This window comes from Chelonoidis abingdonii, chromosome 1 (genome assembly GCF_003597395.2).
Source record: "Chelonoidis abingdonii isolate Lonesome George chromosome 1, CheloAbing_2.0, whole genome shotgun sequence".
In the NCBI taxonomy this organism is placed as follows: domain Eukaryota; kingdom Metazoa; phylum Chordata; order Testudines; family Testudinidae; genus Chelonoidis; species Chelonoidis abingdonii.
This window is the reverse complement of record NC_133769.1, coordinates 257,242,292-257,257,046: the sequence shown is the minus strand read 5'-3', so window position 1 is coordinate 257,257,046 and position 14,755 is coordinate 257,242,292. Positions and strand designations below refer to the sequence as shown.

The window sequence follows — 14,755 nt, the reverse complement described above, 5'->3', positions numbered from 1 at the left end:
TTTGTAAATACCCTGGGGGCAGTAGAGAGGCCAAAGGGGAGGACCGTAAACTGGAAATGGTCCTGACCCACCATGAAACAGAGGAAATGCCTGTGACCCTCGATAATGTGGACGTGAAAGTACGCATCCTGGAGGTCCAGCGCCGTAAACCAATCCCCTTGGTCTAGGAATGGACTAATAGAGGCCAGGGATACCATGCAGAATTTGCAACAAACCAGGAACTGGTTGAGATTCTGCAGGTCAAGGATGGGCCGAAGCCTGCCCATCGCCTTCGGGATGAGGAAATACCTGGAGTAAAAACCCCTGCCCTGGTATTCCTGAGGTACCCTTTCCACTGCTCCCAGGGAAAGGAGGTACTCCACCTCCTGGCAGAGGAGGAGGACATGCTCCGGGACCCCAGCTGGCTGCCCAGACGGGGGAAGTTGGAAGGGGTGGAAACAAACTGCAGCCTGTACCCATGGGAAATGGTGCTGAGGACCCATTGGTCCGATGTTATACGGGACCACTGCAGTCGGAAGGTTGATAAACGGTTCATAAAAGGCAACTTTATTAACTGGGTGTGGGGTACACTGGCAACAGGCCTAGTGACCCCCCCCTCAACAAGTCAAAAACACCTCTTTCCCGGCTGTCTGGCCTTCGAGGTCACAGGCCGAGGGGCCAAATGGGATTGGCATTGGGATCGACGCCTTTGTTCCCTCTGCCGCTTAGTCAGGGGTTCATATCTGTCCTGAGCCAGAGGAGCAGACATTTGAGGCCTGGGCTTGTCCTTAGGGACGTAGAGGCCTAGTGTCTGAAGGGTAGTGCAGGAATCCTTCATCCCATGCAGACGGGTGTCTGTTCTGCAAATAGGGCCTTGCCATCAAACGGCAGGTCCTGCATTATAGATTGGGACTCGACCGACAACCCTGCGAGTGAGAGCCACAACACCCATTGCATGGAGAGTGCGGAAGCCATTGTACGAGTGGCTGTGTTCGCTGCATCCGAAGCTGCCTGGAGAGCTGCTTTGGCCGCGGCTGTATCCTTGTAGATCAGAGCCCGAAACTCCTTTCCATCCTTGTCCCGAAGAAGGGGCTCAAACTTGGAGAGGGAACCCCAGAGATTAAACTCATACCGGCTCAGCAGTGCCTGGTGGTTGGCCACTCTGAGCTGGAAACTCAAGGATGAATAAACCCTTTTCCCAAAGGTATCCAGTCTATGAGTATCCTTGTCTTTTGGTGTTGGCGCGGGCTGGCCATTCCGCTCACGGTGGTGGACCAACTACCACCAAGGAGTTAGAAGCTGGGTGGGTGTATAGGTACTCGTGACCCTTTGTGGGGACGAAGTACTTCCTCTCGGCCATTTTGCAAATTGGCCCAAACGAGGCCGGGTTCTGCCAGAGGCCAGTGGTGATGTTGGCTTCTCCCTGATGGAATTGGAGAGCCACACACCCCGGCACCGAGGAGGCGAGGACATTAAAAAGGTTATCAGAGGGCTCCTCCATCTCCTCAGCCCGGAGCTTGAGATTTGCTGCCACGCTCCTACGCAGCTCCTGGTGCGCTTTAAAGTCCTCTTGGGAAGAGGGAGGCAGCACCGCAACTGTATCACCCTGCGCCGAAGAGGTGGATGGTGTGGTGCCTTCAGCAACTGACGGCATTGTGGGCTCGATGTCCGGGTCCAGTGCCAGAGTCGATGCCGGGGGTTCAGCGCCACGGTCTGATCCCAGTGCTGGAAGGCTACGCAGGGGGGCCCTGAGAGGCTCTCGTCACAGAGCGAGGTCTCGAGTGCGCAGGAGCCTGAGGCCACGGTGCCCAGTGGCACCATTGTACTTGCCAGGGAACAGCTTGGAAATGAGACGCATTGGGTGCTGGCAGGGTTGTTCATGTGGTGCAGTGTGGCCCGGGGAGAGACGGCTGCACGCCGATGCTGAAGTCCTGGAGAAAAGCACGGTGCCATAGGAATGACTGGAGCAGTCTCTATCATGACGGTTCCTGCCCCGAGACTTTGACCTGGAGGAAGTTGAGAGGTAAATGTCCGAAGAGGTGTCTCTGGACTCCCTGTGGTGCTTTGACCATGGCGCCTCGGTGCCGGGGGCTCTCGGGACGCACTCCGAACGTGGCCTCTGTGATGGCAGGCACTTGAGTACGAGCATCGGTGCCGACGGCTGCGAGACCTGTTCCTCTCGGACTGGCTGAAGGAGGAACAGTGCCGTCTCTTGTAATCTCCTCGACGGCGTCTGAGATCAGAAGAGTGGGATCCGCTCACAGAAGAGCCAGGATGCGGAGTTGACGTGCGTCGCGGGGCTCTACTCAGCACCTAGACCCAGGAAGGAACCTTGACCTCCGACACCTCTGGGGAGGGCTGATGGGCGCCCAAGGGCGGCTTCCCTCGGGACCGGGGACCCGACTGAGGAGGTGCACCTGGCACCGGAAGCACCAGAATATCATGCATGGCCTGAGCTGCCTCTGGCATCAAAGGCATGCGTGCTTCGGGCAAGGCTCATGCGGACGGGACTGGACTACTCCGGTCAGCGCGAGTCGGAGGTCTATGTCCCAATGGGGATCGTGGGCTGCCCAACTCGGGTCTAGCCTCACCCCTCCTCCTCTTGGCGCCACTGAGTCTTCCTTTGTTTAGCATGGGAGGGGTGACGGCGCCTCACTGCGCACCGAGGACACGGTACCAGGCACAGAATCAGGATGGCGCACCAGAGGCACTTCGCTGCATGCTGAAGACAAGGTACTGGTCGTGGTCCACTCGACGTGCCAGTGCCGAGGCCAGTGCCGACTCCATGAGGAGAGCCCTGAGTCGGATCTCACGTTTCTTCTTTGTACGCGGCTTGAAGGAGCGGCAAATTTTACACTTCTCACTAATGTGAGCCTCGCCCAGGCAGCGAAGACACTGACTGTGTGGATCGCTTCTGGGCATGGAGTTGCGACAGGAGTCGTGCGACTTGAAGCCTGGGCCACGGGGCATGCCCCGAGCCAGGCCTTCGTGAGAGAAAGTTCAGCAAAGAAGTTTTCAGGGAAACTGGATACCACTAAGGCTATAATGCTGCAGCCAAGGCTGGAGCAAGTTCCGACTACCTTCACTGGCGGCAAGAAGGAACTAAGGGTTGGGGGAGCATGCAGCCCCCTTTATAGTGCGATATGTCAGCGCCACTCCAGGGGTCACAGCGGGGCACCCCCACTATGGATACTGCTAAGGGAAAAACTTCCAGCACTGGTGCACGTGGCGAGCACGCAAATCTATAGTGGAATACACCTGAGCAATCACTCGAAGAAGAACTAATCTTGTAAGTAGTTTCATAAGGACTGGCCACAGAGTTAATCAAACACAGATTTATTATAAAGCAGGTTCTTAAATTATAATCACAGCTTCAATTATATAATTACAAGGAGTTGCAAAGAATATATCTTGTAGTTTCACAGAATGGCATAATCAAACACAAACATTAGAAATGAAAGACTTGTTGGGTCAAGTGACTCATTTTGTGTACTGTGACAAAGTTCCTCCTCTACCTTGGTGGGTCCTGCGCTTATTGGAAGATTTGCTCACCTCAGTGATCTCCCCAGAGTCTGGATTAACTCCTCCTGTGTCTGATCAGGAGTTGGGAGGTTTGGGGGGAACCCAGGCCCACCCTCTACTCCGGGTTCCAGCCCAGGACCCTGTGGATTGCAGCTATCTATAGTGCCTCTTGTAACAGCTGCATGACAGCTACAACTCCCTGGGCTACTTCCCCATGGCCTCCTCCAAACACCTTCTTTATCCTCACCACAGGACCTTCCTCCTGGTGTCTGATAACGCTTGTACTCCTTAGTCCTCCAGCAGCACACCCTCTCACTCTCAGCTCCTTGTGCCTCTTGCTCCCAGCTCCTCACACGCACTTCCTCTCCTCTAGCTCCTCCCTCTCTGACTGGAGTGAGCTCCTTTTTAAACCCAGGTGCCCTGATTAGCCTGCCTTGATTGGCTGCAAGTGTTCTAATCAGCCTGTCTGCCTTAATTGGTTCTAGCAGGTTCCTGATTACTTCAGTGCAGCCCCTGCTCTAGTCACTCAGGGAACAAAAAACTACTCAGCCAGTGACTAGTATATTTGCCCTCTACCAGATGCCTGTACCACACTGGCCTGGGTCTGTCACAGTACATATGCATTTTTTTTGAGTACCAATACCTATTCATATCAATGACAAAATTAATTGGCTGTTAGTGTTTGAAAAGTACGTATGGAAAAGTGTGTGCATAAGCAGGAGACTGGACTACGTCCCTTTTGGAAATTAATAAAATAGAAAATGGATTTGTTTTATTAAAAGATTATGGCTTTTAACTGAAGTAATAATATTCCAAAAATGTTAAGAAATACTTTATATTTTCAGAGATATTACAATCAAAATCCATACAAAAAATACAAAAGCAGTATCATGAGTTAATAAAGCACAGCGATGTACAGCAAATACATATAAGTAAAGAGAAAACAGTGAACAGCGATTCCTGTAAATACTGGATATCACAGACCAGAGAAAGTTTCTCATTCAACAGACACCTAATATACACCAAGTTCAATTTCATCAAAATTTGACTTAAGTACTTAAAACAAGCATTTTCCTGAAATACATTTGCAAAAAGACTGTTTCCATGTTATCTGGCACCTGGACAAACAAAAAAGCAATAATAAATGTTGGTAAAACATTGAAGATTTTAAATTTTTAATATTTTTAAGGTTAACTCATATTTCACAACTTTGTGAGGAAAGTAGGTACTAGTGGTGTGCCTAGCAAGCAGGTGCCAGCTGTGTTGAACAGGTCAGTTTTCTAGAACAGCACAGCACTAACCCTGTAGTATATTTCAGCTAAATTTAAAAACAAAAAGGCCTCTTGAAGATTGTGCAATTTCCCACCTTCTCTTTCAATGAATACACTGATTATAAGGGAAGGTAACATAAATTCTAACCCATGCAGTTATAAATGAGCTATTGATGTTCTCGTTAGCTAGTCTGCTAGTTTTTATAAATAAATATAATCTTGTTTGTACAAATTATACAGAACATAAACCATAATAAAATACAGTTCATTAGTGACCTGTGCTTAGACTGGAGATAAGAGAGTTGGTCTTCGTTAAGCCCAAATTGAAAAGAATTGAATTGAGGTTAATACAGAGAAAAGCATGATTTGGATGTGTTGTCCTCTGCAGCTCTTGGATCATTAGATGAATAGTAAACAATTCAAACATCTTCTTATTACTTCTGCAAAAGATTTTCATATAAAATTAGTCAGTGACAAAAATTCATTAGATTACTTTCAAGTATGGGAAGAGAATTTCAAAATCACTATTCTGGAGAGACTGACTTTTTTATGGAACCAAAATTTGTGCTGTATTTTATATTCCATGAATGTGATTTTTTACATTGTCAGTGACAATGGTGTCTCTCTAAGCTGCTATGGTTTTGCTGCATGGTGACAAAAATAAACATGACCCCATGCAGAAGTATCCTTTCCCACAGATAAATGGCTTTTAAATGTAGCCCAAGGAAACCTTAAGGAAGAGATGAAGCAAGTTTTCAAAGCTGTAAAAGGGGGATTGGGCAGTAGACCAAGTGGAGGGGGGAATGAAGGGGGAGAGAGACAGCTCTGGAAATACTGACAGAAAGAAACGATATTTAAAAATACTGTAGACAGATCCAACACTGGAAGATCCAACAGCTGATAGGGATGTGAGATTATTTTCAGTCTACAAATTTTTAAGCAATTTTGTTTGAAAAAAATCACAATTTATTAAATTCTAACTTATCTCCAATGAAAAATAGTTTGTCTTTTTCTTTCAACTTAGAAACTTATCTTGTTTTCCCCACTTAGAGCTATAGGTTTGTTTATTTGTTATCCTCAAGAAGAGCAAAATTAATCTAGATATCCCTAATTTTCTAGGGAAAAAAGTGTTCAGTACCTAATGTGAATAAAAGACTTTAATTTAGGTCTCTGCTGTTTTATAAGAGAAGTAATCAAATCATGTAATGCACTGGCATAATCAGTACAAGATGTGATATCATTAGGCAGGGGAGAATTTCTGTTGCAGTAAATTTATAAAGCAACAAGCACAGAGAAAGATCCTTAGAAAGGGTCAAATTTAAAAGTCTAAATTCCCTTTTCAAAAATGACTTCTAGGCACTTAGAAGCTTAACTGTCACAGCAAGTGGACAAGACTTAAAGCTTCTAAGTGCCTAAATCACTTTTGAATATAGGATGTAGATTCCTATGTCGCATCGGCCCTTTTGCAAATTTCAACCCAGAAAAACTACGTTACAAAGTAACTCAGCAAAACTTAGAGTCAGGGAGAGAAAATGGAGTCAGAAAACTTATGAGGAGGAATACAAAAAAGCAATTTTTAATAACTAAGACTACAAAATAAAAAATATTTACTTGATTCTGGAGAGTTTTTGCAATATAATGCTGAGTTTTTCCACTATCGGTAGATCGAGTTTAGGATTTCGAAGCAACACAGAACAAGTACGGAAAAAAGACTCATTGCTGCAGGCTTCTAGGAAAGGCTGCAAAAAACCTGTAAAGCAGTAATGTAATGTTCTCATCAATTAATTTGGTAGAAAAAAATTCAATACTATAGTTAATAAAAGATGAAGTGCACTTTATACTTGCAGTGTAACAAGACAAACTATGTAACTTTCTGGCTTCTACTGCACTTTTGACATAAAACTCTAGCAGAATCAGAAACTACAGAACCTGAGCTACAATGTTGTGCTGACATCACCAATAATATGAATATAAAACAAGGTAGTAAACACAGTAAAAGCATTTTGCTTTCTGAACAATAAAAAAATGGCAGGAGGGAGGGCTACTTTTAACTCAAGTGATAATTCTGCATCTTTGACATACCTATCTGAAACTCACATATCAGCTGTGCACATCCTGTCATCAGCAGGCAAGCACTAAGCAGTGCCAAAGGTGGTTCACCAAGAAGTATTGCTTTAAGAAGCTGCAAAAGTACATGTCAGCGGGTGATACTGAAATATTTAAAGAAGCTAACGTGAAACTAAGTAATCTGTCTTTATCAAAATGTTTGTTTAGCAGTACTCAGCTTCCAGACAGGTGCAATAAAAACTGCGAGCAAAAAAAAACAAAAAAAGATTGATCCGTATAAATATTAATATAACTCCCTTAATCCTGCATACCTATAGCTTTTGGTCAAGTCATGGTGCATTTCTATTCACTTTTGTTCTCTTCTCCACAATCTTATTTCTCATATATACACAATGAAATCGATCCACATTTTATCACCACATTTTTGTACCTAACAAATTAGTTTATAATTACAAACCATTAAATTCTGTGTTTAAGAGTTCAAAAAACTAATAAGGACACCAAAGGCAAACAATTCATTTTTTTGGCCTGACAGGGCAAAGAGAATGCAAATACAAATACATGCATCATATTGCTAAGTCCCCATCTTGTGAAATGGGCATGAATGTGCATTTGTTCCACCCAAAGGTAGATGATATTTTTTTAAAAATTAAAAACTCAGATTAGTTTTATTTAAATCAATTTTTATTTACATTAAATATATTTTTCTTTTTTAAAATAAACCTATTTCAAATTACATTTGAAATTATGTCGATTTATATTAAGGCCTAAGCCTTCTTTAGTCTACTAAAATAATTTAAATTAAAAAAAACACAGCAGCATCAATAAGCCCTCCTCAAATTACAACGAGACAAAGGGTGCCTATTTTTAAATTGTATAACTGGGGTAAATAGCTAACTTTTTAGATCAACTCAAGGTTTATAAATTATCCCAATGTTGTATACTACATTAAGTAGCTTTTTTTCGCTTCAGTCTTTACAAGGGAGCAAATATTGGTATTTAGATTTTTCCAAATGTAAGTACTGCAGTTTCTGTTCTGCATTTTTAGGGCTTTGTCTATATAGTGGGGTAAGGTGCTCTACAGAGATTTGGCTTCTAAAGTGCACTAACGCGTTGTGCATTAATTGGTCAATGTAGACTCGTTGATGCACACTAAAGGTTCCCTAGTGAGCTTTAACATGGTGTTGTTTCTAATGTGCAACAAGTTAATGCGCTTTAGAAATCATCCCATCTCCCACGCATCCACCGTAGAACATCTTACCCACCCCACCATGTAGACAAGCCCTTAAGCACCTAAATACTTTCAAATTCTGTCAATTCACTAACTCCAGGTAATACTTCCTTTGTTTAATACATTTTAAATGCAAAATATGCTCTGATAAACTTGTTTTCTTTCTTATGATTCTTGCATATATAAGGTAACTTTATGCAACTAATAAAAAACAAATGTAAAATGTTGCTTTTGTACACTTTTAGTTCCAATTTCCATCCAAATGCAGCTTGGCACAAATTCTGGGTAAAAAAAATATCAAATGTTTACTAGTCACTATTTTCTAACATAAAATATGTTAAAATTGAGAATTCAAATACATGTAACCTATATAATTGTTTAAATACATATGTACATATACAGTATATTCTTCCAGTTAGCAAAAGGAAGTACCAAATTGAGCGTAAAGGCTGTATTTGGCTGCAAATCAACACGTTCCAATGGTTATAACAGCCAATGAGAAAGAACTTTTCTTTATGACAATAACTAAAAAGTACAAATGCAAAACCAGACTAAAACCAATTATTTAAGTCAAGGTTTCCTGCTTGCTGATTTAAACCATGATTAAAATAAGTGATTTCAATCAATCCACCATTATGCAATAGCAACAATCAGAAAATATGAAGAAAATTTCACATTCTAGAATTGCTTCAACAAATATTGCTTACATGACGAGACAAACATTCTGAAAACTTAGTTTTTAATTTAAGAAATAAAGGACAACAGTTATTCACTGTTTCAAAGCAAACTGATATTTCAATATGTTTCACAGAAAGGATACAGAAAGCTAATAAAATGATGTTTGACTTTCTTACATATACACTATATTTTCTAACTGATAGCATGGGTTAGTCATATCTACTAGCAAAGGGACATGGAATTGGGAAGAAAGATGTTTCTTACTTTATTTTTTTTCCTTGCCTTAAACTCATTTGTAAGTCCTACTTAAGGCAACTTAGCAAAATATCTAAACTACAGCATAAGGCAATGAAGTAAAGAAAAAATGGTTACCTACCTTTCATAACTGTTGTTCTTTGAGATGTGGTGCTCAAGTCCATTCCATTCTAGGTATGTGTGCGCCTATGTGCACAGTTGTCGGGAGACTTTTGCCTTAGTGGTATCTGTAGGGTTGGCTGTGGTGCCTCCTTGAGTGCTGAGCTCTGGCATCACTATATCAGGCGCCGTTGGCCCTATGCCCTCTCAGTTCCTTCTTGCCAGCAACTCCGACAAAGGGGAAAGAGGGTGGGTAATGGAATGGACATGAGCAACTCACCTCAAACAACAAGTTACGAAAGATAGGTAACCATTTTTTCTTTTGAGTGCTTGCTCATGTTGATTCACACGCAGAATCCCTGGAGGTGGGCTCGGAGTTCACATACATGCGGCTTGCAACACTGCTCTACCGAAGCTAGCATCATCTCAGGCTTGCTGTGTAAGCACATAGTGAAACAAGAACGTATGCAGAGACAACCAGATGTCATCCCTGCAGAGGTCAGAAATCGGTACATGGGCCAGGAAGGCCACTGCCGAGGCTTTGAGCTCTAGTCAAGTGGGCGGTTACAACCACCAGCGGAGGCACCTTCGCCTGATCATTGCAGAAACAGATGCAGGCTGTGATCCAGGAAGAAATTCTCTGGGCAGATACCGGATGTACTTTCATCCTATCTTCCAACGCGATGAACAACTGCGTTGACTTAGGGGATTGGTCCTGCTTTGAGCAGGGGGTTGGACTAGATGACCTCCTGAGGTCCCTTCCAACCCTGATATTCTATGATTTGTGAAATGGCTTGGTCCTCTCCATGTAAAAGGCTTGTGCCCTCCTGACAACCAGAGAGGGCAACCCACATTCCTCCTCTGACTTATGAACCTTTGGTAAGAAGACTGGCAGAAATATGTGTTGGCTTGCGTGAAATAATGAAACACAAAAGCTGGATGTGCTCACAATTGGACCTTGTCCTTGAAGAACACCATATAGGGTGGCTCTGATGTAAGCATCCTAAATTCAGAGACTCTTCGGGTAGAAGTTATTGCTATCAGGAATGCCACCCTGCAGGAGCGCAGAAGAAGGGAACAGGATACCAAGCTGCTCCAGGCCTTTCAAGAACTGGACCATCATAGAATAGAACTATAGACTATCAGGGTTGGAAGGGACCTCAGAAGGTCATGTATTCCAAGCCCCTGCTCAAAGCAGGACCAATCCCCAGATTTTTGCCCCAGATCCCTAAATGACCCCCTCAGGGACTGAACTCACAACTCTGGGTTTAGCAGGCCAATGCTCAAACCACTAAGCTATTCCTTCCTGCATGAAGACCGACCAGCCCTGGAATGGAGAGTGAAAGGCTGATACAGAGGCCAGGTGGACCTTAATTGAGGAAAGAGACAAACCTTGGAGCTTGAAACGCTTGAGGGTAGTCCAGGATCAGCTGCAGCAAGGCCTGCTAAGGCCTAACCTATGGATCAAGGCTCAGCATGCAAAATGTTTCCATTTGTTCACATAGGTTGGTCTCGTGTAGGGCTTCCTACTTCCCAGTAGGACCTGTTGAACCGGGCTGAACATTCCCGTTCCTCGGCAGTAAACCATGGAGCAACCAAGCTGTGAGGTGCAATGCTGCCAGTTTTGGGTGCACAGCCGGCCATGGTTCTGCAATAGGAGATCTCGCCAGAGGGGCAGTGGCACCAGGGGTGCTACTGACAGATCCATGAGTGTGCTGAACCAGTGCTGGCACAGCAAAGACGGAGCTATTAGGATGATCTTGACCTTGTCCTGCCTGATCTTCATGATAACTCTATGCAGCAATGGCGAGAAAGCGTACATCAGCACCCTCGACCAGGGAAGCAGAAAGGCGTTCGACTGGGAGCCCCTGCTGACTCCTTGAAACGAGCAGAACTGGTGGCACTTCCTGTTCTGGTGAGTCGCGAACAAGTCCACCTGGGGAAACCCCTACCTTCGGAAGATCTGGTTGACTACATCGGGGTGGAGATACCACTCATGGTGAGACGAGAAGGTTCTGCTGAGGTGATCCACCAATACATTTCTGGTTCCGGGGATGTGTGCTGCCACAAGATGAATGGCATGCTGCATGCAGAAGTCCCATAGACTGAGAGCTTCCTGGCAAAGGGCTGACAACCTGGGCTCTGCCCTGCTTGTTTATATAAAACATTGTGGAGGCGTTGTCCATGAGGACTTGAACCCCTTTGCCTTGCAACTGGGGCTGAAACACCTGCAGGCCAAGCAGACTGCCCTGAGCTCCCGGACATTTATGTGGATGAAGCGGTCAACCCCCGAGAAGCAGCCCTGTGTACTGAACTTGCCCAGGCGGACTCCCCAGCCTAGGTCCGAGACATTGGACACCAGAATCAGCAACAGGGCCGGGGCCACGAAGGGGACTTCCTGCAACATCGATGCAGGGTCCAGCTACCTTGCCAGTGATACCCAGATGTGGTCCAGCACATTGACTACTAGGTCTGGGACATGCTGTTGGGGATGTAGACCGATGCCAATCATGTCTGCAGAGACTGGAGGTGGAACTGGGCATGTCAGGCCACATAAGTACAAGCAGCCACATGGCCTACCAGCCTTAGGCAAGTGCAGGAGGTGGTAAGCGAGTGATCCCTCACATGGGAAATTACATTCGACATGGCTTGGAAATGGGACTCCGGAAGGAATGCCCTAGACCATGTGGAAACGAGAACTGCCCCAATAAACTCCATTTGTTGCACTGGTATGAGGACTGACTTCTATTCATTCACAAACAGGCCAGATCGTGGCATGTGGACCACACCAAATTGAGGCTGCTCTGCACGTGATCCCGCAATGTGCCTTTTATGAGTCAATCATTGAGATAAGGACAGACCTGGATCCCCCAATGTCTCAGGTAAGTGGCTACTGGGGCCATCATTTTGTAAAGACCTGCAAGGCTGAGGAGAGGCTAAAGAGGAGCTCCGTGAACTGGAAATGGCACTGGCCTACCATAAAACAGAGGCACCATCTGTGTCTTTGGAAAATAGAGATATGGAAATAAACGTCTTTCAAGTCGAGAGCGGCATACCAGTCTCCTGGATCCAAAAGGGAATGATGGAGACCAGGGATACCATGCGAAACTTCAACTTCTTGAGGTACTTGTTGAGTCATTGCAGAACTAGAATGGGATGTAGGCCCCATTTTGCCTTCGGAATCAGGAAATAGCAGTAGAAGAAACCTTCCTCTCTCATTTCCTGAGGAACCTCCTACACCACCCCCAACTGTAGGTGGTTTACCTTCTGAATGAGGAGTTGCTTGTGAGAAGGGTCACTGAAGAGGGACGGGGAAAGAGTAGGTGGAAGCAAGAGGTGTGCAAAAACTGGAGGGTATAGCCCAATTACACAATTTCTAGCACCCAATGGTCAGAGGTGACTCTCAACCAGGCTGAACAGTAGGGATGGAGATGGCTGAGGGAAAGGTGGGGCAGATCTGGGGAGGTGACTGGTGCGTTGCTCCAATGCACACTCAAAATGAGCACTTCTGGCCTCCATGGCGTTTCACTGGGCAGGTTGCATAGGCAACTGGGAGGATGAAGGGTGGCGGCAATTAAACCGAGCATCCCTTCTCCTCGCAGGTCCCTGCTGAGGCTGCCAAGGCCTTTAACTTAGGAGCAGCCAGAATGGCTTCCTCACAGACTGAGGTGTATGCATCCCCAGGGAGCAAATCGTGGCCCAAGTGTCTTTTAGACCATTCAGCCTTGCTTTCCGTCTGGTAAGAGAATGGCTCGATTCCATCGAATGGGAGATCCTGTATGGAGGACTGCATCTCCTGGGATAGGCTGGCAGTCTGAAGTCAGGGGCTGCACCTCATGGCCACCGCTGAGGCAACCACCCTGGCCGTCGAATCGGCAGCATCCCAGGCCATCTCGAGGAAGCACCGAGCCACCACGGTACCTTCCTCCACCACAGCCCTTAACTCTTGGGCTGCCTCCTGGGGCATAGAGTCCTTAAACTTAAGGAGGGCATCCCAGAGGTTAAAGTTATAACGTGCCAAATGAGCCTAGTGATTCACCACCCTGAACTGGAGACTGGCCGTGGAATAAATTTTCCTTCCAAAAAGTTACAGTCTCTTGGAATCCTTATTCTTGGGCGTGGAACTAGCTGGTCCATTTGTCCTTTTCGTTGGCCACCAACATGACCAATGACCCTGGTGGTAGGTAGATGTATAAGTATTCAAGCCCCTTGGCAGGGACAAAATACTTCTTTTCAGCCTACTTGGAAGTGGGTGAATGGAGGACGGGGTTTGCCAGATGGCTTTGTAAATGTTTAGGGCTCCCTCATGCACTGGGACTGCTACACGTGCTGGCATGGATATGGAGAGCACATTGAACAATGTGTCCGATTGTTCTGCCATTTCCTCTGCCTCGAAGCCCAAGTTGGTGGCCGCCCGTCAGATCAGCGCTTGATTCTCCCTGAAGTCATCCAGTGGACAAGCCTGGGAGGGCACTGCCATCGCCTTGTCTGGAGAGGAGGAGGATGACTGAACCACCGGGGAGGGCGGGCCCGGGCATTTTCCCCCACAGGGAAAGGGGGTTTTGGGGTGGGCACTTGCTCCTTCCCCACAGTGTCCACCAGCACATCCTGCACCGAGCCTGGTGCTGATTGGGGCTTGTCCGGCGCAGTGCAAATGCTCCAGCCTAACTAGCGGTGCCTGATATACTGACGCATGAGCGTGGCACTCAAGGGGTCACCACAGCCGACCCTACAGATATCACCAAGGCAAGTCTCTAATAACTGTGCATGTGGGCGCACGCACACCTAGAATGGAATCGATGTGTGCAAGCACTCAAAGAAGAAAGTGTATTTCTTCTGAAAGTTCCTTTGTACGTGTGTTGAGTAAAGTACTTTATAAATGAAATGTCAAGGTGCTGCTATCAATTTAGTGAAGATGGATACATCTTTGTTTAAAAAAACAAGGACAGATATATTTTTGTTAGTCATCATAGATAGCCTTGGAGTGAATACAAGGTTGTAATTTATTTCAGGAGCTTTACTGAACCCAGTATAAACTGTAATCCCAGAAAGCACAATTCAAGCAACCTAACACCATTTAGAACAGTGGCTGAAAAAAATCTACTTGGCAGTGACAAGTGGGAATCTTTCCCTTGTCAGCATGAAGGTCTAACTCATCAATTTCTGCAGAATTTAAGCTTTCATTTATATATAGTTTCTAGCCCATATGATTGTGAAGATACCCTTCCAAAAGTAACCTCTATGCAAAGCAATGCAATATTGCCTTCCTGAGTACACAAACAGATGACTCCAGTGCCTTTTTCTGCTACTTATAGCTTTAATAGCGCCAAGTGAAATTAACAAGATTTGCCAGTTTCACGCGGCTACTCTGTGGATAGTATCAGAGGGGTAGCCGTGTTAGTCTGAATCTGTAAAAGCAACAGAGAATCCTGTGGCACCCTGTAGACTAACAGGCGTTTTGGAGCATGAGCTTTCGTGGGTGAATACCCACTTCGTCAGATGAACGTAGTGGAAATTTCCAAGGGCAGGTATATATATACCAGCAAGCAAGCTAGAGATAACGAGGTTAGTTCAATCAGGGAGGATGAGGCCCTGTTGTAGCAGTTGAGGTGTGAAAACCAAGGGAGGAGAAACTGGTTCTGTAGTTGGCAAG

At 45.6% G+C, this 14,755-nt stretch overlaps 1 protein-coding gene across 5 annotated transcripts in view; it reads right to left on the bottom strand.

The window, feature by feature from the left end:
- Positions 1-2,723: 2,723 nt before the first annotated feature.
- Positions 2,724-14,755, bottom strand: part of CCDC138 (coiled-coil domain containing 138) — a 69,952-nt gene continuing 57,920 nt past the window's right edge. For 2 of the 5 annotated variants that reach the window (XM_032771928.2, XM_075061369.1), the window contains 2 exons: positions 6,384-6,522; positions 4,955-5,212 (listed from right to left, as the gene is read on the bottom strand). In XM_032771928.2, coding sequence (XP_032627819.1) covers positions 5,041-5,212; positions 6,384-6,522 — 311 coding nt within the window. In that variant the 3' untranslated portion in view covers positions 4,955-5,040. The other 3 variants (XR_012654942.1, XM_075061380.1, XM_032771926.1) reach the window with 3 other exon arrangements.